The 22,271-nt window shown below is 50.4% G+C and overlaps 5 protein-coding genes and 1 non-coding gene across 6 annotated transcripts; 2 read left to right on the forward strand and 4 right to left on the reverse strand.

Moving 5' to 3' along the window:
* Positions 1-1,480: 1,480 nt before the first annotated feature.
* Positions 1,481-11,278, forward strand: K460DRAFT_415813 (uncharacterized protein). The gene is made up of 4 exons (XM_040937761.1): positions 1,481-6,097; positions 6,147-6,547; positions 6,597-10,807; positions 10,859-11,278. The coding sequence occupies exons 1-4, from the start codon at positions 1,843-1,845 to the stop codon at positions 10,911-10,913; spliced, it is 8,922 nt and encodes a 2,973-aa protein (XP_040792008.1). The 5' UTR covers positions 1,481-1,842; the 3' UTR covers positions 10,914-11,278.
* A 511-nt stretch (positions 11,279-11,789) lies between these two features.
* K460DRAFT_354291 (uncharacterized protein) lies at positions 11,790-12,719 on the reverse strand (the record flags this gene model as incomplete). Its single annotated transcript, XM_040931775.1, has 1 exon — positions 11,790-12,719. The coding sequence occupies one exon, from the start codon at positions 12,717-12,719 to the stop codon at positions 11,790-11,792; it is 930 nt and encodes a 309-aa protein (XP_040792009.1).
* Positions 12,720-13,749: 1,030 nt separating this feature from the next.
* On the reverse strand, positions 13,750-13,833 carry K460DRAFT_t26. The gene has a single exon. It is a non-coding gene; the product is annotated as a tRNA-Asn (tRNA).
* A 166-nt stretch (positions 13,834-13,999) lies between these two features.
* K460DRAFT_331441 (uncharacterized protein) lies at positions 14,000-16,263 on the reverse strand. Its single transcript, XM_040930801.1, has 2 exons — positions 16,062-16,263; positions 14,000-16,006 (listed from the first exon to the last, which is right to left on the reverse strand). The coding sequence occupies exons 1-2, from the start codon at positions 16,228-16,230 to the stop codon at positions 14,310-14,312; spliced, it is 1,866 nt and encodes a 621-aa protein (XP_040792010.1). The 5' UTR covers positions 16,231-16,263; the 3' UTR covers positions 14,000-14,309.
* Positions 16,264-17,226: 963 nt separating this feature from the next.
* Positions 17,227-18,408, forward strand: K460DRAFT_404672 (uncharacterized protein; the record flags this gene model as incomplete). The annotated part of the gene is made up of 2 exons (XM_040936756.1): positions 17,227-17,977; positions 18,023-18,408. The coding sequence occupies 2 exons, from the start codon at positions 17,227-17,229 to the stop codon at positions 18,406-18,408; spliced, it is 1,137 nt and encodes a 378-aa protein (XP_040792011.1).
* Positions 18,409-19,707: 1,299 nt separating this feature from the next.
* On the reverse strand, positions 19,708-21,305 carry K460DRAFT_376077 (MFS general substrate transporter; the record flags this gene model as incomplete). Its single annotated transcript, XM_040934837.1, has 3 exons — positions 19,708-20,750; positions 20,808-21,104; positions 21,155-21,305. 3 exons carry the CDS (start codon positions 21,303-21,305, stop codon positions 19,708-19,710), a joined length of 1,491 nt encoding a protein of 496 aa, XP_040792012.1.
* Between the last annotated feature and the right edge of the window lie 966 nt (positions 21,306-22,271).

Below are 22,271 nucleotides of genomic sequence, written 5' to 3' on the forward strand. Positions count from 1 at the left end.
CCACCACTACTCCAGCCCGAACTGCAACTTAGTTATCCTGTCTCCGAGACTTCGAGGATGGAGGAACCATTTTTTCACGGTCTATAAGTGGTTGCCGCCGTGCCTCGACTTCAACAAGACTGGCATTCATTCAAACAAGCTTCGCGGCGACCGGCGCATACAAATTTCAAGATTGCGCCAACAGAGTACAACAAATCCTCCTTGCTCTTGCGCGCAACGAACATAGTATAGAGACACCGGTACAGGCAGGGTCACCACATGGGTCTCTGCCCTGTGTGTTGTCAACGGACCATAGTGGGCTGCGGGATAGCGAACAGCTCATCGGGTGTGTCAGTCAAGCAGATCCCCTTCATCGGCATTTATACCCGGCGGAGTTCTAGGCAAACTACGCCGCTACGATTGACAGAGTCGGGCGAGCTCTGAACCCTATACATCTCGGTCTTCGAAGCCGCAAGGCTATTGCGCGGGTGGGCGAGGAAAAGAGAAATTTGTCGCGTTACTTTGTACTTGATGTGCAGTGTAGTTCAAGACATGGGATAGAGACAACGGAGCAGCTTTATACATGCCTTGGGATCAAGTGACTCGTCAAACAACCACGGATCGCATCAGACTCAGAGCGGCTAAACTTAGCCAGGAAGAATCTGACAGAACCGGCGATAGCTCAACTAGGCGTAGGCGCTTTGGAAATCCTCTGTTGCGACGGAGTTCGAGATGTGAATGAGAAGTCGAGAGAGGATGTCGGCGTTCGGAAGATGATACCTAGGTAAGATCAGAACGATTACTCAGAGCTGACCAAGTGCAGCGCGAGTCAAACGCCCGTAAAACCACATCGGGCCGTTACACCACCAATGCCACAGCGAGCCTCCAAGACACGCGCATCGGGCTTATCAGGCATCTCCTGGAGGTCTCTGGGCTAGATTTTTGTAACTGTGAGAGAAGACAGGATTTTCCAGAAGGTGTGTAGAACCAGTATATATTATGTGACTTCTAACCTCTTAAGTATATATAAGCTGCTAGTCCTCTGTAGATTTACTTATTTAATCAATCTCTTTAATCCCTTACAAGCCTATGTTGAATAGTTCAACTAGCTCTACATCCCCTTCTCATCCTCCTCGACAAAGAGGCAGTGTCCATTCTTGAGTCGATTCATAGCTAATTCCCGAGAGTTTCGAAGCTGGAGAAAGACTTTCGTAAAACAGGTTTTCTTTGAGATTTCGAAGCTATGCAAACGAGCGTTTTACACTAAGCGCCAAGAGTCGCAAAAAGCTTCTGGACATGGCCCGCCATTGAGTCGTAGTAGTGCTAACCCTTAATTATAGGATAATGAATGTTTTGGATGATGAATGTCTTGGATGATGAATGTCTTGGATGATGGGTAGGAATAGACTAGTGACAAGCTCCTTCCAGAATCCCGGGCGGCCTTGGCGGAGCAGGGATGTAGGAAGGCTGGAATTCTGACGTGCATTGTCAAATGTAGCACACTACGAATCACTGGGAGCAGTGAGAAGCGCACAGAACCCCGCAAACAGCCCATACAGTTTCCTCGAGGAGCACACGATCGCTCGACTACACATCTCGTTCTAGCTACGTTCGTATCGATTAGCTGCCCGAGCCCGTGCGAGATTGCGCTCCCCTGCACTCCCGCTGCTTGCCACCCTTCTTCGGACCGCGCCGATAAGTCCGCATCTTCAAGTCTCGAGGCCTCGATGCAATTCCCCTCGTAGCCGGCGCTCGATTATGTCCAGGAGGGCGAAGCTTCAGGTACCTCGGCACGTCGTGTGCACACGCGCACAACCCATACGATAACACTGTACACGGTCAATGGCCCCTAGTTGAGCGACCATGGCTCTGCCCACGCTCCAGTTCCTGGCGGGGCTTCTGCTGCTGCTGTACCTGCTGTCTTTCGTCCTCTTTGCCTTCATACGCGTCGTTACAGGCGTCTCGATCCAACGACTGGGCTACTCGGGTCTGCGGCGCATCGCCTTCACGCCCAAGGATGGCCTTCGCATCGAGATACGCGGACTCGGCTTTTCCCTCCACCGGCCCACCTTCGCCCAGCCGACATGGGTCAGCATCGTTCTGACCGAGCTCAAGGTTACCGTTGATCTCAAGACGCTGGGAGAGAAGCCACGGAAGAAGACGGGATGGACACATTGGGCCAACGGGACGACACACAAGGGCAAGAGCGGGACGAACACACCGGAGCCAGTAGTTGAGGAGGATGAGACGGGAGACGAGCAAACGCCGAGGAGCCAGACGTGGAAGCGGCTAACGGATGCGAAAGAGAAGATCAAGCACCTGCATACGAAGATCAACTGGATTCGACTGGTAGACTTGGTGGCATATGGTACATCGATTGTCATCGTCGAGGTAGGCTCTCTTCAGATAGGCGGCTTGACTGTGGCAGTGGATACTAGGCGCAAGACGGTAGACCGTAGTCGGTTGTTCAACCACCACAAGCCGAAGCCAGACCAGGAGCAGCGACCCGCCGAGTGGTGCCTTACCTCGCGTAGCATTCTGTTCACGCCCGAGGGAAAAGAGTCGACCGAGGTGCTCGATCACTGTACTCTCAACGTCCATGGCTTCCTCAAGAAAGAGCTCGAAGGCTTACGCGATGCTTCCATCGCCCTGAAGCTTGGTCGTCTTAGTATTCCCTACGACGATATCACACTGTGTATGGAGCGTGCCCAAAAGTGCCGGGCAACCCTCCCCCAGAAACCCGCCACTGCCAGTTACTCAGACGTGTCACTCGCCGATGTCATCGAGGAGCTCAATCACCCGAGCAGTCACGAAGAGAGCATTGTCCGCACTGTGTCTGATTCGCGGGAATTTGCCAGTTCTATCCTACGTGGTATTCTCGAGTTTCAGTTCGCTGTTAGTTTCTTCGGTATGACCAAAAAGATTCAAACGGACCATGACTCGGACTCTTCAGTCTTTCTAAATGTCTCAATGAAGGAAGTCGGCATGGACTTGCTTCGACTAGACCCACGTAGCCCTGCCCACTTGATGTATTTCTCACCCAAAGACATTGCTCACCAGGCTCTCCTTGCTGCTATATCAGTATCTTTCGGCATCGATGATGGCCACGGCCATCCTGAGCGTCTTCTCTACATTCCTATGGCAACAACTACGCTGAATACAACCCTTCCTTCGAAGACTATCCAGTTTTACAAAGACGAAGATAGCGCAGAGCGCAATACCAACATTCTTTTCGCTAATTTCGTCATCACCTCCCCATCTGTAGATCTCGACCCGAAACATTTACCATTACTCCTGGCCATGTCTCGAAATTACGAATCTCGTCGCAAGCCACCAAAATCCCGGCATCGCAAGCGTTTCCTTCTACGTCGACTTTTACCAAAGGCAAACATAAAGATCTCAATCCACGAACCTGTCATTCGCGTGACACTTCCTCCAATGGACCCTAAATTGCAGGATACCGATGAGTTCGATCTTCTCATATCGGCTTCCTCATCCGTATCCCTGGACGTGGAGTCATCGCATTCTGCGGATGGTGAGCTTCATTATGCCCTGAATTCCACTTTTCGCATGAATGCACAGCAGCTTTACTACCAAACTGCCGCCATTGAGAAGCACAATCTACTTCTCACCGATTACCTTGAGTTCAAGGTACAAATGAGCGCATCTCCAGACGCCGTAGTCGAGGTACGAGGAATGGCACAGACCTTCTCCATCTATCTCATTCGACCAGAGATCAGCGAGGGGCTTCGGCAGATTTTTATGCAAATTCAGAAGGATATGGGTCCACGGCGCAGCATGCGAACGAAGAAGGAATTGAAACTACTCCGGAAGCTGCCTCCATGGCTCGCTTACATTCATCTCCAAGGCTCAGACTTCAACGTGGAAGTTGCCGGCTTCGACCCAGCCGTATCAAAGCATAGTCGCGGCGTGGCTCTGCATCTGGAGTCTTGGACCGCGGAGTACAAGCAAAGCCGGGATGACGAAAACGAGATGAAACCTATAAGACGGCGAGCACCAAGCAGAACGATCAACCGAGATGAACACCTGCTTCGCCCCTCAACACCTTCGTCACCAAAATCTCCTAGGGCGCCGCAAGGCAACCCGACCGACGGGAGACGTCTTGCTCTACATTTCTATGGACTAGAAGGTCTCGTTATCGAGGAGAACGATCAATCGGAACAGGAACCAACGCTATCGCTCCCCCGTATGGAGGTTGCTCTCAGTACCTTATCAGACAAACAAGGCCCAATTTTCCATATCCACTCTTTTAGCCAGAGTTTGTTTCTACGTTACTCGCTCTATCGCCATTTCGCACTAGGCATGGCGGTGCAAGTTATAAAGCGTTCCTTCGATTGGCGTACTGGACATGCCAAGCCAGCGCAGTCAACTCCACTCAATTCATCTCGCCATCTTGCTATACCGTCCCTCGATGACAACTTCATCGACCCTACAAATGGACTGAAGCGCGAAATAGTTACAGTTGACGTCAGAGCTCAGTTCGTCCAAATCAAAGCAGATATGCCTGCTGATCCACCTCTCATGCTTCAGATCTACGGACTGGAAGCAGGTCGGCACCGGTGGACCAACCCGTTCCTCAGATCACGTTTGGTGAGACTTTACGCTGAGAATCCCAACGTCAAGCGTGTTTGGAGCAGGCTTGTAAGTGTCAAGTCTCTACGAATGGACTATAGACAGTCAAAGCGGAGGTACGGACATACAATCACGGACGAGCGATCTTTCGACATTGCAACAGACGCGATACGAATTGCTGTCCCTCATCAATTGGTCATGCACAAAATCTTTGACAACATCGCCAACCTCACGAAGACGCTGAAGCAAGTGCATCACCGTTTCAATACTGGGACTGATGAGTATATCCTGGACAAAGAACCAGAAGGTCCGAAGCTTGTACCAAAGATCTCTTTACGAAGTCGAGCCGTGTTGTTCGAGCTGGAAGACAGCTCCTTCGAATGGAAACTAGGAACAATCTACCGCATCGGATTGATGGAGCAGAAGCAAAGACTCGCACGCGAGCATGCTTTCGATCTAAAAGTGAAGAAGATGCAACAGCAAGATGAACAGCGCGGCAACTCACGCTATCGGGCTAGGTCTGCTAATGATGCTCGCGGACGGGGCAAGGCTAAGAAGCGGGAGAAAGAACGCAGGTTTCATCGTCGTAGTAAGAGCGAAGACTCTAGCGATCGAGACTCGCCAAACCGAGGTCGCTCAGATCATCCTATGCGGTACAACAAGGATGGGTTTAGCGGTCTCAGCGGGTCTTGCCAGACTTCTGTCGAAGAAGCTCGCGAGAAGCTAAATCGACTGAACGCACAGACTTGGAAGAAGCGCATCGACTTTGCAATGACTACCCAAAACCGCTCCATGAACGATATCCGCTCTATGTTCTGGGGATTAGACGAACTACCAGATGACATCGAACAGAAGGAAACCATTCTCGCCATTCCTCAACGTCCAGCGCTCATGGCGCTTACTGTCAGCGATCTGGACATCGTCATTGATAAGCCCTCCTTTCCTATATCGGAATACCCCCGGTTTCTGCACCGTGTTGGAAAGGGTATACCGCTTGACACGCAATATGCTCTTTTAATACCGATGAACGTCCAAATACATATGGGAGAGGCGAAAATACACCTGAGGGACTACCCACTGCCACTATTACATTTTCCAGCGATAGGTACTATGCAGTCATCGCGATTGCCAAGCGTGTCTATGAAGACCGACTTCGTTATTGCAGAAGAGTTTAGAAATATCGAATCTTCGCGGGTGAGCAGGGTCGTCGTCGTGCCCCAGGAGCGCACGGAATCAGGAGAACTTACAGGTGGCTTTGCGGTTGATGTTCGCCGAACTGTAGCACCTGTCAAGACCTATTCCGATATGGCAATCGACATCAACTCAGCATATCCCACTCGGATCACATGGGGTACCTCATACCAGCCGGCCATACAGGACATGATGCAGATTATTGAGAATTTCACAAAGCCTGCGATAGATCCGTCGGAGAGGGTGGGATTTTGGGACAAGATACGATTGACCTTCCATTCCCGCATCAATATATCTTGGAAGGGCGACGGCGATGTCCACCTCATTCTCAAGGGTTAGTGCAGTATTGAATTAGCCCGTCATCACCTACTAACACGTTATAGGCTCGCGAGATCCATATATGGTCACCGGCCACGGTGCAGGATTCGTCATGTGCTGGCAGAACGACGTTCAGCTTAGTCTTGCCGAGGATGAAGATCCTAGGAATTTCATGGTTGTCAAAAGCGGAAGCTATGTCCTAGCTATTCCAGACCTAAGTCACTATGCCCGCCATGAAGCCGAAGTAGAATCGACTTCCCGCCCAGAGACCGCTTCTAGCACGTCTAGCCGCAAGCAACTCGCCGTGTTCAAGAAAACGGTAATGAAGTTGAATGGCAATGTAAGGTGGGTCGTAGGTCTCGTCTTCGAGCGTAACCTCGACGACGGTGGCCGCTCCTTCAACTTCATTCCTCACTACAATGTTACCCTCAGGAATCCAAAGTATGCTAAGCCGTCTAATGGAAAGGTAGTTATTACTCATATCTCGACTTTCTCATGTCACTAACTCCTTCTAGGATTACGATGCATTCCGAGGCTTCCGTAGTCATCACATACACATGTCCATTGCTATCGCTGCTCCTTATGACCGAGAGTGGTCTGTTGCTAACCTGGAGCCATCTAAGACATATAACAGCGTCCATCTCACCCCTCGATTTTTCACACACTTCTATAGCTGGTGGTCCATGTTCTCCGGTGCTATGTCTTTACCTATACGACAAGGCAAGCTGTGGCCTGGAGTGGAAAAATCCAGTAAGAAGTTTGGACGACATCTGGCGACCATCAAGTACAACATCTTGCTCTCGCCACTGTACATGAGCCACATCTACAAGCACAAAGATGCCGAGGACTATGGTGCCGGTGTGCTGTCCGCTACTGGGCTCAAAGCACGTCTCGACAGCTTCATGTTCGATCTTCATCAGAGGCGCGAAGAGTTTCGAACCTTGGTGCAAGCACCGAAGACCCAAGAAGACAGCAAGCAGAATCAGACTACTGGCATGCGTATCAATCAAGTGCAATTAGATCTAATTAGAACAGACGTTCGGGCTGTATCTGCAAGTATCGCAGGAACGGACTCTGAAGATGTCGATACTGCGACAGCCGAAGATGTCGCGAGCTTCAACCAGGAGTACCTTACCGCCGACCTATCAAAGTTCACGATACCAGACAATGATTGGGGTTGGGTCGATATGGATGACTTCATTGAGCTCGGCTGGGTGCTGCCCTCCGGACGCCATCCCGAGACACAAATCCTACCATTAGCGTTCGCGCCGCGTTTTACCTATTTCCGTCAAACCGATCACGCAAACAATATCTCAGGAGACAAATACCGGACCAGTGCTTTCGGAAATGAGGCGACTCATCACTGTGTCATGTCGCAACGCAATGATCCACGACGAGTTCAGTGTCACCTGATCGAACAGCGAATAGAGCGCGTTAAAGAGCAGGTGGCGCATAATCAGCGCGCAGTTGGCGACGCAGAATTGAAGGTTGTGCGCGAACCTGAGAGCACAGAAGAGTTGCAGCGCCGCGTAGACACTCTAAAAAGTCATGCTCAGTTTCTACAGCGAAAACTGGAGTTCCTGTCTTCCATGCACACAAGTCTGTTAGAGCGACTAGAATCCAACCAACGCAGTGCCGTTCCGGACACCGGTGAGACAGATGGAGAAGATGAATATTTTGAGGCACGCGAAGAGTACGATTCACCAGATCCTGACACCAAGGGCATGGACTCGGCACCTATTGTTGATTACATCAGCGACTTCAACAACCGGTTTATCATTCACAATATCCACTTGAAATGGAGCAACTCATTGCGAAACATCATACTCCGCTACATACACCAAGTCAGTCAGCGTCGAGGCTTCATCTACTACATGTCTCGAAAGGCAGTCAAATTCATCCTCGATGTTGTTGAAGAGCAGAACAAGTCACGCGGACCCTCTACCTCTGATCCAGACGCTACGCCTTTAGCTGGAGATAATGAAGCCGGCATAAACATTGATGAAACTGTTCAACAGCTGCTTCAAGATGGCAGAAAGTTCGTCAATGCAGATGATTCGGATGACAGAGCTCGCGCTAGCGTCGACCCATCACAGGCGAATCAAACCAATGCCGAAGATGATGTTGCAGCGGACTACGTCCCTCAAAATGCATACATCGTGCGCCTCATCGCGCCGCAAATCCAGCTACAAAGCGAACGAAACACAAAGGCCGCCGTTCTTGTTACAGCGAAAGGAATGCAGCTTAAAGTTCTCCAAATCATGGACAGAGACCGGGTGATGGACGAGGTCTCAGGCCTAGTTCAACGACGCTTTACAGCTGCTATGGACAGCTTACAAATCTTTGTCACGAATGCGAAGACATTTAGTAATATGGATGACATCCATATGTACTCTGGAAGCTCGTACGGAGCGCCAGTTGGATCAGCTTGGCCGCCATGGGTACCCTTCGAGGTGATGTTTGAGTTCCACACAAATCCTTACGGATTCCAGCGAGTTGTTCAAAGAACTTCGGCTAGTATGCGATACGACAAGCACAACACTTTGCGTCTCAAGTACAACGACGACGTTTCCCGTGCCGACGCTACCTCATCTGCGCAGGATGTGGAGGAGAGCCGGATCGATCACCTTTGGGTCGACTTTCCTCACGTTCGAGCTCTTTGTGATTCTAGACAATACTATGCGATGTATGTCATCGTGCTAGACCTCCTACTTTACCACGAACCGCTGGAAAAAACGCGTAATGAACGCCTTGAGAAAATTATGCTCGCTTCCGACTTCACCGACCTCGCCGGTGCTCCTGATCTAGTCATGGGTCTCCAAGAGCGCATCCGTCAACTAGAAGAAATCAAAACCGTGTTCCAGATCAACGAGAAGTATCTTGACAAGCAAGGATGGGAAGACCGCGTGGAGGTTGAGAAAGACATAGCTGTCTACGAGGATGAGCTATTCTTCGTCATGAAGGCTATCACCACCGCGCAGCGCAAGCAAGATGACCGGGCACAAGCAAAGCAATCGACTGGTCTACTACGATGGTATATCTCTGCCTCGGAGATCGTGTGGCACCTGCTCCGCGAGGGACAGGAGTCCCTGGCAGAGTTCCAATTGAAGAACGTGCTGTTTGACCGCACCGACAACAATGATGGCTCGAATTTCAACATGTTGGAGATCGAACAGGTCCGCGGCCTGAACCTGTTGCCCAATGCGCTCTACCCCGAGATGTTCTCGCCATATCTGGAGAACAACCGTACCTTGCCTGCAAATGCCAAGTGTTTGAAGGTCCAGTTCGTTATGCTTGAACCCATTGCGGGTATCCCGGTCATGGAGCACTTCCAAGTCAATCTGTACCCGCTCAAAGTGCAGTTAGAGTATGAGATTGGCAAGAAGCTGTTCGAGTACGTCTTTCCTGCCATGAAGAACAAAGACCAGAATGGCAACTTTTCGCCTTTCTTAATCAACACCTTGCCGACCCAAGATGAAGAGGATGAGGACGAAGACAGTATCATCTCGGGCACTATGAGCAGTGCCACTGCGTCCTTTTCGCAAGAGGAAGCCGCAGTCAATGCTCTCAAACAACGACTCACGCCCACGTTACAGCTGCCCAATCCGACGCAGAAGGCCGAATCCAAAAGGAAGAGCCCGGAAAAGAGGCCAAGTGCTCACTATTTCCGCCTCTTCCGCGATAACCCATCGCGCAGCGGAACAGAGCTTCGTAGGACTCTGCATCCAAACTCTGCGCTAGCGGCTCAAAACAACTCGACTCCCTTACCGTCTAGGCCGGGTTCGGTTCGTTCGGGCTCAAATACGTCAAGTGCAATGGTGTCGAACGAGTCTGAACGAACAGCCAAACGGTTTACGCTCTACCGCACGGGTACGGGGTTGAGCGAGAAACGTGCAAGCAAAAAGGAGCCACGAAGCGATGATCTTACGCAAATGATGACCCGCGCGAGCAACTACATGACGCTTGCGTATGTCAAGATCCCATCCATGGTGCTCTGCCTCTCATACAAGGGCAAAGGCCAGCGTAACTTTGAAGATGTGCACGACCTCGTCTTCAAGTTGCCAACACTCGAATATCGCAACAAAACGTGGTCAAACCTCGACCTCGCGCTCCAGCTCAAGAAAGACGTCATGCGCGCCCTTATCTCTCACGCTGGAGCGATTGTCGGTAACAAATTTTCCCACCACCGCCCATCCAAAAATACACAATCGAGGCTTCGGCAGATTGCAAATAGCAGTGCCATGCTCAACACCTCGCCCGATCTCTCAGGTACAGACTCAAATAGCATGCGCGATCACTCACCCGGAGGCTCCGACGCCTCAGAAGACCGCATACCTCGGCGCAGCTTTACCTCGGGTCGCCAGGGCAGTATGTTCAGTACAGTATCTGAAGAGTCATCTATCCAATCTAGCTCCATCACCCCGTCCAACCGACCCGCTACCAGCTCCCGATCCACGCACGGTAGCATCATGGGCGGCAATTGGGCTCGCCTCGACAAAAACGGCCTTGGTATTGCCGATGATGTGGAAGACGGACGCGCATTTGCGGATGAGCTGTCTAGAGTAGATAATACGGAACCGGTGCATGCGAATCTCATCCATAGCTTGAGCAAACATTTGACAGGCGGAGGGCCTTTTGCGGGACATATTCGAGGAAGAGATCGGGCGGCGAGTTTGGGGACCAGCATGAGGGAGGGGAGTGTTGCAGGGGATGAAGAGAGTGATGGGTAAGTAATCTTTGAACACTTTCTATTTTGAACTGTACTGACTAGACATAGCCCGAAGAAGAAAGCAAGGGCTTTGGGCAAAAAGCTCCTAGGCCGCGGCAGTTGAACACTTGCAGTCTCATAACCTTATTTTTAATGTCTTTGATATAATCATGCATTTCTCGGCGCTCACTTAAGGGTATCTTTCGTTTGTATATACTCGTCGCTTAACTTGGGTGTGGTGTTTGTTTTGTAGCATAGCATGGAGGTATTTGTGGAGCGAGCTTATGCGTTCTCGCTCGCTCTTGGCGTTACTAGGCTAATAGAGTGAGAATATCTCGGGTGTTGCTACAGGAACGTCGATACCATTGAGATATCAACTTAATATCATTCGCTCTCTTTACCGTTGCAACCTCCTCGGAGGTCTCGGCATCTACCACATTTGGCCTATTGTATTCGAATAAGTACAGTAGACCTAATTACCTTCGCAAGCTACCACGAGTGTTCTCCTAATGTTTGTAGGGCGTTCGGACTGATCTGTGAGGACTTGAGAGATTCGCGCTCAGCTTAAAGTCACGTCAACGAACAAGTTCAACGATTGACATGAAAGCTTTTTGTGCAAGTTGCTCTAGGCAGCGGCATCGTTGTTATGAGCTCAGTCCAGTTCTTGAATAAGTCAGTTACAACACCGCTTTTACGATCTGCAGAGAGTACTAAGCTAGCTTTACGATTCACTTCTCTCTCATCAAACTATTAACACAGGCATCGTATCTCTAAAGGAGACTACATTGGATGGTTCTCGTATAAATGCAAATGAGGCCAAGACGAGCAATTCGCCAATGAAGAGCATGACTCGATGGCTTTCGACCAAACATCCGACCAGTTCATGACACGAAGCAAGATTGCTTAGACAATGTGCAGCATCATCGCACGTGTTCTTCGTTTCAAACACAGCGTACATCATTTCCCGTTTATGAAAAGAAATGGAAACAATTCATAATTTTTAATTGTTCACTTCCAAGATTTTGAGAACAGCATCGCGAATGCTGCCCTCCTGCTCGTCTACTCTCTGCACAGTTTGCAGCACCAGGTCTTTAACCTCTTGCCAGTCCCGCTCCTCTACTAAAGCCAACTGCTCCTCGGCAAACTGTCCAAACTCAACCCGCAATTGCTCAAGGTTCGTAACGTCGCTCCAGATTCTCATGAACCTCCGCATCTTCTCAGCGCCAATTCCCGATGGTTCCTCACTCCCATCACAGCACTCCAAACACAAAGTGTAAATCTCGTAGCAGAAGTTCGCAACGTCATCCTCTCGAGTCCGCGTTTGCCCTAAACTCTCCGCTTCAGGAACAATTACAGCAGCTCCAAAATCCAGCAAAGTGATTTTTGGAGCACCTATACTGTCCGCGCCTGGGTAACTTATGGTGAAGTTGCTCAAGCCAACGTCCAAGTGCGCAATTGGCGGCGCGCACACTCTATGCAAAAACCAGAATGCATCGTAGAGCTGCGTTGCTACGAGCCAGAGAACTGATTTCGGAAGCGGGCCGGGAAGCTGCTCACTGAAGGCGTGGAGGTCGCAGCAAACAGGTGTTGTGGACATGGAGAACCAATTCGGAGATGCAGATGGACGCTCGTAGTCTAAGAGCTGGGTGCAATGCATGCCGCCCTTGTGATGGCTCGATTGTGTGCGTATGGCGTTCAAGATTCGGATTTCAGCGCGAAGTGAGCCTGTGTAGGATGATTTCACGGCTACGACTTGAGAGAGGAGGGCGGAGCCGACGTGTTCGACTTCATCTCCGTCGTCGAGAGCATTTCGAGCGAAGGTTATCGCGGGATTTGGGAGGCATGTGTATACTTTGGCTTGGGTGCCTTGACCGGCTCGGCGTAGTAGAGTATAGCCATTTGGTATCATGGACACATTGTTGGTAGACATGATGTTACGATTTCGGGGATTTGGTAGAGACTCTTGTGTGTGCCTTGTAGGTGTTTTAGCTGTGAGCTTATAAATAATTCGAGTGGCCCTCCGGGGAGCTGCCTAAAGTATACGCGAGAGATCAGTACGAGTGAATGGGTTGGAAATTTCACTCCACATTTCCGTAAATTGTCCCACATGAGCTCGCTTATACTCTGTGAAACACAATTGATATCTTGCATAAGAGAGCATAGCTACCTATAGATATAGACTACTGAGTGAAAGTTTGTTTATGATTGCTATCAGATCATCTGACACATGTCCCGAACATGTTAAGGGCAGACCGATCAGGAGGCTAGAAAGCGCCGCGCCGCGCTGACGACCTAGTGAAAGGGATGCTTAAAATGTATCAGCATCTTAGGACTCTATGTTCGTTACAGTACTATCATGCAGTTCGAGATATCCGTAGGTAAAGGGAATGAAATTCTACTCGCAACATGTCCCCACTGTCAAACTGGGAAGCTACTTTCACACCCTGGTCGCTCCAGTCAGAAATTCCGTTGTCACGTAACGCTATTCTTATTCTCTTCGAACTGCTTCCTAGTCACGCTAGAAGTACACCCTTGAGTTAGTGTGTAGGTAACCATGATGACTCCCCGGGCATGGAAATAAAGCGACCCCTCAGCTTCCAGCAGCAAGTGGGTAGCCCCAATGTTGCCATCCACGAACCATTTGACTGTGTCGCTCAGGTTATGAACTATCCAAAAAGTATACAGTATCGGTAGAATTCAGAAGGGTAGTAACTGTCTCCATGTGAACATAGTCTAATGTACAGATAATACGCTGTAAAGCTTGCTGAATACTAGCCAGAGCTGATTCCAAGGCCAACGACAACGCCGCAACAGGTGCTACAGAAGCATTTTCATGCACAAGGGTCGCGTGGCGGCATTAGGCATACAGTCTCGATATTCGGAATCAGAGAAAAGTAGGACGTCGCCCCATCATCCGCGACCTTCACGAACCCGCTAGAACATTATTTCAGCAAAAAAGACTCCCCCGGAAAGGCTCGAACTTTCAACCTCTCGATTTGCCGTGCTTAACAGTCGAACGCGCTAGCCAATTGCGCCACGGAGGATGTTGAGCAAATGTAAAGCTGCTCGTGGCTTGCGGCACGTGATTTGAACGTCGCCCAAAATTCGAGTCTTATATACGATATTGGAAAAGCCGAAAGGGAGGAAAAGAAGATACGGTGTCCTGAGGTTGGCGGCAGGGGTGATTTGTGTGGGCTACGTTGCATATGTGGGTCTTGCTCGCTTACGAGGGTAAGCGTTTACCTACATAGGGCTGCTTGGTATTCAATGATATAAAACAATACAACTATTTCGCTTGATGTACATAATATCGTAAGTCTATACAGAAAACCTCGAGTGCGTCGCTCCACATAACGCTGGTGTGATCCCGACTGCACTTATTCGGCCCATTCGAGGGTTTGCTCCGCTCGCTATGCAGTAAAACAAAGCCATAAGTACAACTGAGCATCTACTCATTCCTCACCCTCGTACACGTAACGCTATAGTAAATCGCCATATGATCATCAACAGTGTTAGCTAACTAACTCTTTCGTCTCCCTTTCCTCTTCGTCTGATTCGCAGTGGTAGTAGTAGCAGCGGCGGGTGCTTCCGGCTTGATCATGAACTCATCGCTGTCTAGATCGACTTCTCCTCGAAGGATGCTGTTGGTAAGAAGATCCTTGCTATAACATGTTGTGCCATCCTGCATCAATTTTTCCGCCTCTTTATCCCTATCCTCTTTTGCAAGGACGATGAGGTTATCGTTCTTACTCGGCTTCTTGGTTACCACCTTCGCGCCTACGGCTTTGCACACATGTTCAATCTCTTTGAAATCTGCATAGGATTTTCGAAGCTCAGGGGTGAAGTGGATCGTATAGCCTTGGAATGGCGCTTGAGGCTTACCCCAGACCTTGCCAAGCTCAAACTTCCAATCTTCCTCTTGGTTGGGGACGGATGGCTGGTAGTCATGCAGCGCGAGGAAATGACCAGCTTTGGCCGAGTCTAGGAGCCATTTGTCGGTGACTATGGGAATACCGCGAGCGATGGACTCGAGCAGTTTCATGGTTTTGGTCAGGGTACCAGGTCTTACGCACAGGATGTTACATTTTTCGTTGATAGACTCAACTATAGCGCCCTTGTGTTTCTTAAGGAACTTCATCCCTTGGCTGTTGGGTGTGATAGCGGAGTGGCTGAACGCAACGCGCGGTGTCGGTCCCTCATACGGCTCAGCCGTTGTCATAGTATTCGACCGCTGTGAGCTGCGCTGTGACCTTGGTGGGGTTGCCTCTGATGCTTCTGAGACCTCCGATAAACGTTTCTTGCCCTTTGCTGCAGGTTTCCGCGATGTTTCGACAACGATATTGCTCATTCGGCTGTCTTGGGTGTCGCAGTCGCTTGATATAGTCTGCTTCGTACGTTTGCTGGGCCGGCTCAATGGTTCGTTTCCCCTTTCCGGTGCGTACTCCACAGCACTACTAGCGCGCTTTCGAGATAGTCTTGTTGGAATCTCAACCCGTGGAGAGCTCTTGCTTTGGTGTGGAGACACATTGTCAGAGGGATCGTCTAAGCCAGCGGCAGATTTGTCGCTATGTGCTGTCGCAACCGCGTTTGAAAGCACCCTTAACTCTCGTCCTGAATTCGCGACCTTCTTGGGCGGCTTGTTCTGTGACTCTCCGGTGTGGGCAGTAGAGAAATACTCTGCCCTCGTCTCAGCCTGGTCTGAACCTTTGGGCGAGGGAGTGGGCTGTGTGGGCTCAGAATGATTGCTCGTGTCCTCAGGCGTATTCGCATACTCCGCTACCATCTTGAAACGAGCTGCTGTTGGAGTCTCTTGAACGACCACAGACGGCTGATTGGAAAGCTGAGGCGGTGGTGATTTAGTCTGCGTAGTCGAACCTGCAACGACGGTGTTGTCGAGATTCTCGTCCTCAGTCTCCTCTTCAGGTATCTCCTCATCACCGTTGACATCAGCTGGCTCTGCAGCTAATGCGTCCGCAGCTGAAGAGTTAACCTGGACCTCTGAGGCAGTCCACCGGCAGGTGAGACGAGCCGCATATTTCGAAAAACTTATTACGTCTCCGTGGCGCAGGAGAATGACTTCCGAACTCTCGCCAATGCGCGGTTTCAGCTCGTATTTTTCACTTCGTGGATCAGCATTCGGATCGGCAAGCACCTGCGCAGAAAGGATGCCCAAGCTGTCGTCAACAGCCTCCAGCTTCGCGCCCCAGGGTCCGACACCTTCCTTGGTTAGTGAGAGTGTACCAATGAACCCACACGTAGTAAGGATACATACTGACTCGGCCTAACTCGGTGTGCAGTCCGGGAAGGAGGTGGTTTACCAGTCCGACACGTGTAGACCCATTTGGAGTCAGTACGATGTGGGAGATAGCGTCATTTGTAAGTGGGAAGGGATGAGAACCAGCTGCACCCGCGACAGGGGACGCAAGCAACGTCCAGCTCATCTTCGAGGGTGAAGCAGAGTTGTTGACGCGTTGTGGCGAGGATGTCAAAGTGCTGCTGAACGCGCGGTCACGAGGTAAGCTAGTAATGACGCGCAGACAGGAATAGGCGGGACACTAGTGCTGATTGGGACAGCACCACTTGGCGTCACTCGCACCCTTCCTCGTGAAGATGCTCAACCCGCACCTCATCCTGAGTTGTATCTCAATTGTCTGGCTTCTATAGCCCTTCTTACTACTAATGTTTAGTTGTTACCATTCACTGCGTAGGCGGACATTTTGTTTTGGCGGGAGAGCCAGCAAAGGTCTCAGAGCGATGACGGTGGGAGTTCAAGAACAATAGTAAGAAATCTGCGCTATCTCACCACCACCACTTCCCAGGCCGCAACCAGCACCTCTAAAGATCCTCGATACTTTTGCACCTGGGGGAACCTGCGGCTGCTCCAAGACAGGGGAAAGTGGCAATGGAGCGCATTGGTTGTGCGTCACTCGAATGAAGCTCCTCGAAAGCCAGTATCGCCATGTAAGCGAGTGAAGCAGCCAAAGAACAATAGTAAGAGCTAAACTGTCTTAAGATTTCCGCTTCAGCTATTCTTCTACTTGGTTGTAGGGGTGAATCGAAATATTGGACAATGTTGCGGTGTCGCAGCGCACTTGCTATTGTCTATCCTCAGCACCTGGACAATGTTTAGCTAGGCTTCAACGCATATGCTCTACATATTATGTCCTGAATCCCGCAAAGTATATCTTCTCTGCCCCGTAGGTTGCTCAACTTCTTCGTTCTTTCTTCAGCTACCACTTCTTTCTCTTTCTTTCAAACTGCAACTGCAAGTCTCGACCTATCCACAGAGCACCTTCCTCGGCGACGAGTGCAGCCTTCTTCATCCGCTAGCCCATATCACACTAGCTTCATACCGAAGCACCTCTTTCACTACTCTCCACCTTGCTTGCCAGCACAATCACGACTACACTAGACAGCACTGAGCCATGGAGAGCACCATGGTGCCATCACCGGACTTCGATCCCTGGACGCAGCCAGTCACTCTATACTACCAGGACGGCACCAATTTCACCGTCGACATGGAATCCCTCAACTACTATCGTCTTTATGGCAGCCGCCTTGCGATCAACGACGCAACCCAGATCGGAGCTTCATTCCTTCTTCTGCTCGTTCTCCTCCTGCTAACGAGGGCCGAGAAGCGAAAGTCATTCATCTTCCTCATCAATGCCCTCTGTTTGACCGCCAACACCATCCGCTGCACGTTGCTCTGCTGCTTCCTAACAGGCAGTATGTGGCATCCCTATACGCAGCTGTCTGGTGACTGGAGCCGCGTTACAACATCTGACCTCGCTACTGTGGTTGCCGCCAATGCCCTGACTCTCCTCGTCGCTACCCTGGTTATGATCTCGCTCAGTCTCCAGGTCTGGGTAGTCTGTGTGACCACGATGCCTCTTCAACGATACATTATCATGGCGATTACTTCGAGCATGGCCTGCATAGCGCTTGGGTACAAGGCCGCGGTAGTCATCTACAACATCAAACAAGCACTCCTATTCCAGTCCATAGAACCTTACAAGGAGCTGGTGTCGGTCTCCTACGTCGTACAAGCCGTTTCCATCTGGTTGTTCAGCTGCGTCTTTACGTACAAACTGGGATACGCTATAATCCAGCGACGTCGACTGAAGATGCCTCAGTTCGGCCCGATGCAGATTGTGTTCATCATGGGCTGCCAGACTATGTTGATTCCCGGTACGTTTTTCCTTGTTTGCACAGAACTCGACTAACACACAATAGCCATCTTCTCGTCTCTTCAATTCGAGTCAGCTGTTCCCGAATTCGGAACCCAGGTTCTCACCATTGTTTCCATATTTCTGCCTCTCTCCGCGATATGGGCTGGCGTGGTTAACGACTCCGTCATGGCCGGCAGCGGACCAGACTCGCATCAGCGACTCATCCATAGCGAATTCTACCGATCGGCGGCATCTACTAAAACCAGCGGAAGTTCAACCATGTTCGACAAGAGTCGTGGAATGAGTGTCTCCACATACTCGAAGAGCAATGAAATCGAGAGTGCGTCAACTACTCCTTCGCCACGGAAGAAGACCCATACAAACGACGACGGCATTCACGTTGGCCATGAGTTCGGTTTCTCGCACGGCGACGCAGCAGATCAGGTTTAGAAGTGCTTCGCATCTTTTCCTTCGAGGTATCGGTTCCCTGCGCTACTTTCTTCAAGAAGAGTCGCTTTTAAGCATCATCTCCCTGCGTACATTTCGAAATCACTGCATGTCATAGGCTTCTACATCAGCAAGACGGTGCAGTGTGGGCAAAATGGCGCTTTTACTCAGAGCTGGTAGCTATTCCCGGAATGTGCTTTGTCTACTGGATGAACAGGGTGTTTTACTTCAAATTTTTATTCATGGTACAGTGAGGAAGGGATTTATCGATGTTCATATCACGGCATTTAGATAGCATCGTCACATCTCGACATTTCGATGCTTTTGCCTTCTTTTGATCATCTTATCAGCCCTCAGGGGCCTTTGTCACATCTAGCTACAAATTTTCATTCATTTTCGCACATGAGGTTATTGACGTGATGAGCTTTTGAGTAGTCGATGTGGATTTTCCTTCCAACCATTCACTGCCACATAACCAGCCCATCGATATGTACCTGTAGCGCGATACTATCCCCACATAAGCCTGGCTTCATACTAACGTTCATCCCCAACCTACTATTCCCAACCACGAAGATATCATGTCGCACATCGTTGCCTCGGCGTGCATCGTAATCCTCCTCCGATATCCTTTTTCTTACTTCTTGTAGCCAAGAGACGTCGCGTGTTGTGCTATTGACTGAAGAGACGAAGTCCGGAACTGCTTTGACCCAGTAGTGGCATCTTGAGCGATCGAATCCAAACGCGACAGGGAAAGTCAGTGAGCCTGCGTAGGCAGGCGACTGCACGCGGAGTAGTAACGCCGCAAAAATATGCGTCGTGCCATCCGGGATGTGCACTTCGTGGGTCGTTTCATCCCAGTATTCGCGCGGGTAGACGCTAATGATGCGGACGGGTGGAATGCTCTGGTTCGCTATCCTCCTCCGTATGTGAAAACACCGGAACTCTGGGGTGGTAAATTCTGGTGGTATGGAGAGTTTCTGTCGTACGTAGATTGTTTTTAGTTGGCCGGTTGGCCGGTTGGCTAATCATCAATAGGTGTGATGGAGCCGGCATCGACACAGGCGTATTGCCCCAGAGTAACAGCACGCATAGCACTATACAATAAAAATAAAGTAAAGTATGTTAGATATATAGATAGATAGAAAAATGTCGTTTTATATAACGTAATTAATATAATCCTTACCCCTAAGTTTGTTCAGCAACAACAAGATAATTATCCTAAATACATCTACCCCTACCCACAATTACAGGGGTTCTACAGTTATCCAACCTGCGACTCTCATACTAGTTGGCTTCGTCCAACTACAACGTGAAGCGATAAGCAGGATCACACTGCCACTTGGCGCCAAATAGTGCGGCCTTCGAATCCTCTTCGTGGCCCGTGAAGCCATCCCGAATATCCTCCTCGACAGCCTTATCAAGCTGCTTGTTTCTCCAGCTCAAATAAAACCTCAACACGGTAGCAAAAAGGATACAAGCACCCGAAAAGGCCACGTTCGCAACATTCGCCTGCCAGTACCTTGGTCCTTGCGTTTTTGGGTAGAAGTACGAAGCGTATATGGAAGCGAGGTTCGATCCTGCGTTGACGACAGCATACGCCACAGCACGTTTCGGTGGCGGACGCGGGAGCGTGGTAGAGATCCAGGATAAGATGCAACCGAACGATCCGTATACACTCATCATCATAAAGGTCGCGGTGTAACGAGCAGCGAGGTTCATCGTGGCAATGGACATGATGAATCCAATACAACAAAATACCTGAGGCCAGACGACGTGCCAGTAACGCTCACTAGTCTTGTCGCTGTGCCAGGAATTGGCAATGCCGAGCATAGCAGCGAATACATATGGCGGGGCAGACAAGAGGAGAGTGGTTGTCTGGCCATAGCCCAGTGTAGCGACGATAGTCGGGAAAAAGTTGATGAAAGAAGAGGCCGTGTTCAGTCCCAGTTGCATGAACCAAATCATGTATAGGGCAGGGTCGGTAAATGCCATCCTCAAGCCCTGTAAGGATGAGACTTCGGATCGATCATCTTCCTGGTTTGCCTCTTCTGCAATGCGGAGCACGGCGAGTTTGCGCTCCTCGTCGGTTAGCCACTTCGTTGTAGCCGGGTAGTCGGGAAGGATCCAGATCGCGACGAGTGCAACTGGAAAGCAAGCAACTCCCTCGATAATAAAGAGCCAGCGCCACGCTGGGAGGCCTGCTTTTCCATCCATACCTTTCATAATGGCACTTCCAAGGAGACCTCCAAACGCGCCCGACATTTGGCCAGCCGCATACAGGATTGAGATGCGCTTAGCGAGCTCACGCTTTGTGTACCATGAACTAAAGAGATAGAGGGCACCCGCTACAGATAGGTTAGACTCGATTCCATGTTCCAATCAGTCTGAACAGGTGAACTTACGAAAGAAGGGCGCTTCGACGAAACCCAGCACAAAACGCAACACAACCATGCCGGGATAATTCTTAACCGCACCGGTGGCGGCACTTACGCCAGCCCACATGCACATGATGCATGGCAGAAAAATGGAGGGCCGCACCTTGTTGAGGATCATGTTTGTAGGGACCTGGGTGAGGATGTAACCGACGAAGAAGATGGAGATGATGGTGTTGTACTGCGTTCCTACAAGACCGAGATCTTCTTCGAGCGAACCCAAGCGTGCTGTAGCGATGTTGTTCCTGTCGAGATAGTTTAGGATGTCTAGCTAGCATCAAAATCCGCAATCTCGAGTCGCAAATGTTTTGACTTACAGATCAACATCATCAACGGCATCATTCTCGTGTCGACTTTCCTGACAAGGGCCTTCTCCCTCTTCTCCCTATCCTCGCCAAACATCTCATCGAGGTTCACATCAGCATCGACCGTGGCCAGATGCAATGCTCGCTTCTTCTCATCACCCATGATGTTCTTCTCGTTCAACGAAGTTTTGTCGGCGGCCATGTTGACAACTCAGCTCTTCCACAACTGCAATGAAGGTCGACTTGCTCAAAGTGGTTTCCAATCCCCCAGGATACACCGTGTCTCATATAGACATCCGAGCTGAACCCTTGCCACAACGCCCCAGAAAATACAAGAGTCGTGCAGATCTGGGGTCCTAGAAAACCCCGATCGGCAACTCAGCATTAGTTCCACCCTTCTCCATCATTTCTGCAACAACCGACGAGGCCCTCCAGCTTTCGCTCCCTGGTCTTTCCAATTCGAATTCCCCGCCCTGGGGAAACCTGATGACCCCATATTTCTTCCCTGTTTCTGCTTTAGCGTAAGCGACAACCGAAGAGGCCCTCTATTTTCCTTTCCTGGCTGTCTTTCGAATTCAGAGCCTTGCTCGGCTCTCTGGTGGCATCGAACATGACTAGCCGGGCTTCCTGGAGGACGTGTAGCATGACTAGCTCGGCCAATGGAGGGCATTTAGCATGACTAAAGATGGGCGGGGCGTATTGTCTAGGGTGGGGTTGCGCTGGCCTGATGTGGAGAAATGGAGAAACTCACTGGATTGTTGGAAGTCGGCTAGCATCCCTGTAATTTTTACTCCAACGAGCGAGCCTGATTGGTCTGAGCTTAAAGCTCTGATCTGCCTTTGAAATACTACAATGCGAGCCGACGTCTGACGACCCGAGTAGGATGATTGTGGACTCGACCTGAAATCCAGCCGGAACTTTACAATCTCTCTCTCGTCGAACACATTTTACTGCCCAAGTCCGTTAGTGTTCTGCGGGGAAGTCCGACTGCACGTCATGAGGTTTCGCGTTCGCGTGTGTCGGACGCCTGAGGTTTCTGGCTGGTTTCCGACTGGTTTCCGAGCTCGGATGTTGGTGGTGGGGTTGTGGGTTTGAGAGGTTGAAGAGTTGGGAATCGGTACCAAAGATT

The sequence above is a fragment of the Cucurbitaria berberidis genome (assembly GCF_010015615.1).
Source record: "Cucurbitaria berberidis CBS 394.84 unplaced genomic scaffold K460scaffold_2, whole genome shotgun sequence".
NCBI lineage: Eukaryota > Fungi > Ascomycota > Dothideomycetes > Pleosporales > Cucurbitariaceae > Cucurbitaria > Cucurbitaria berberidis.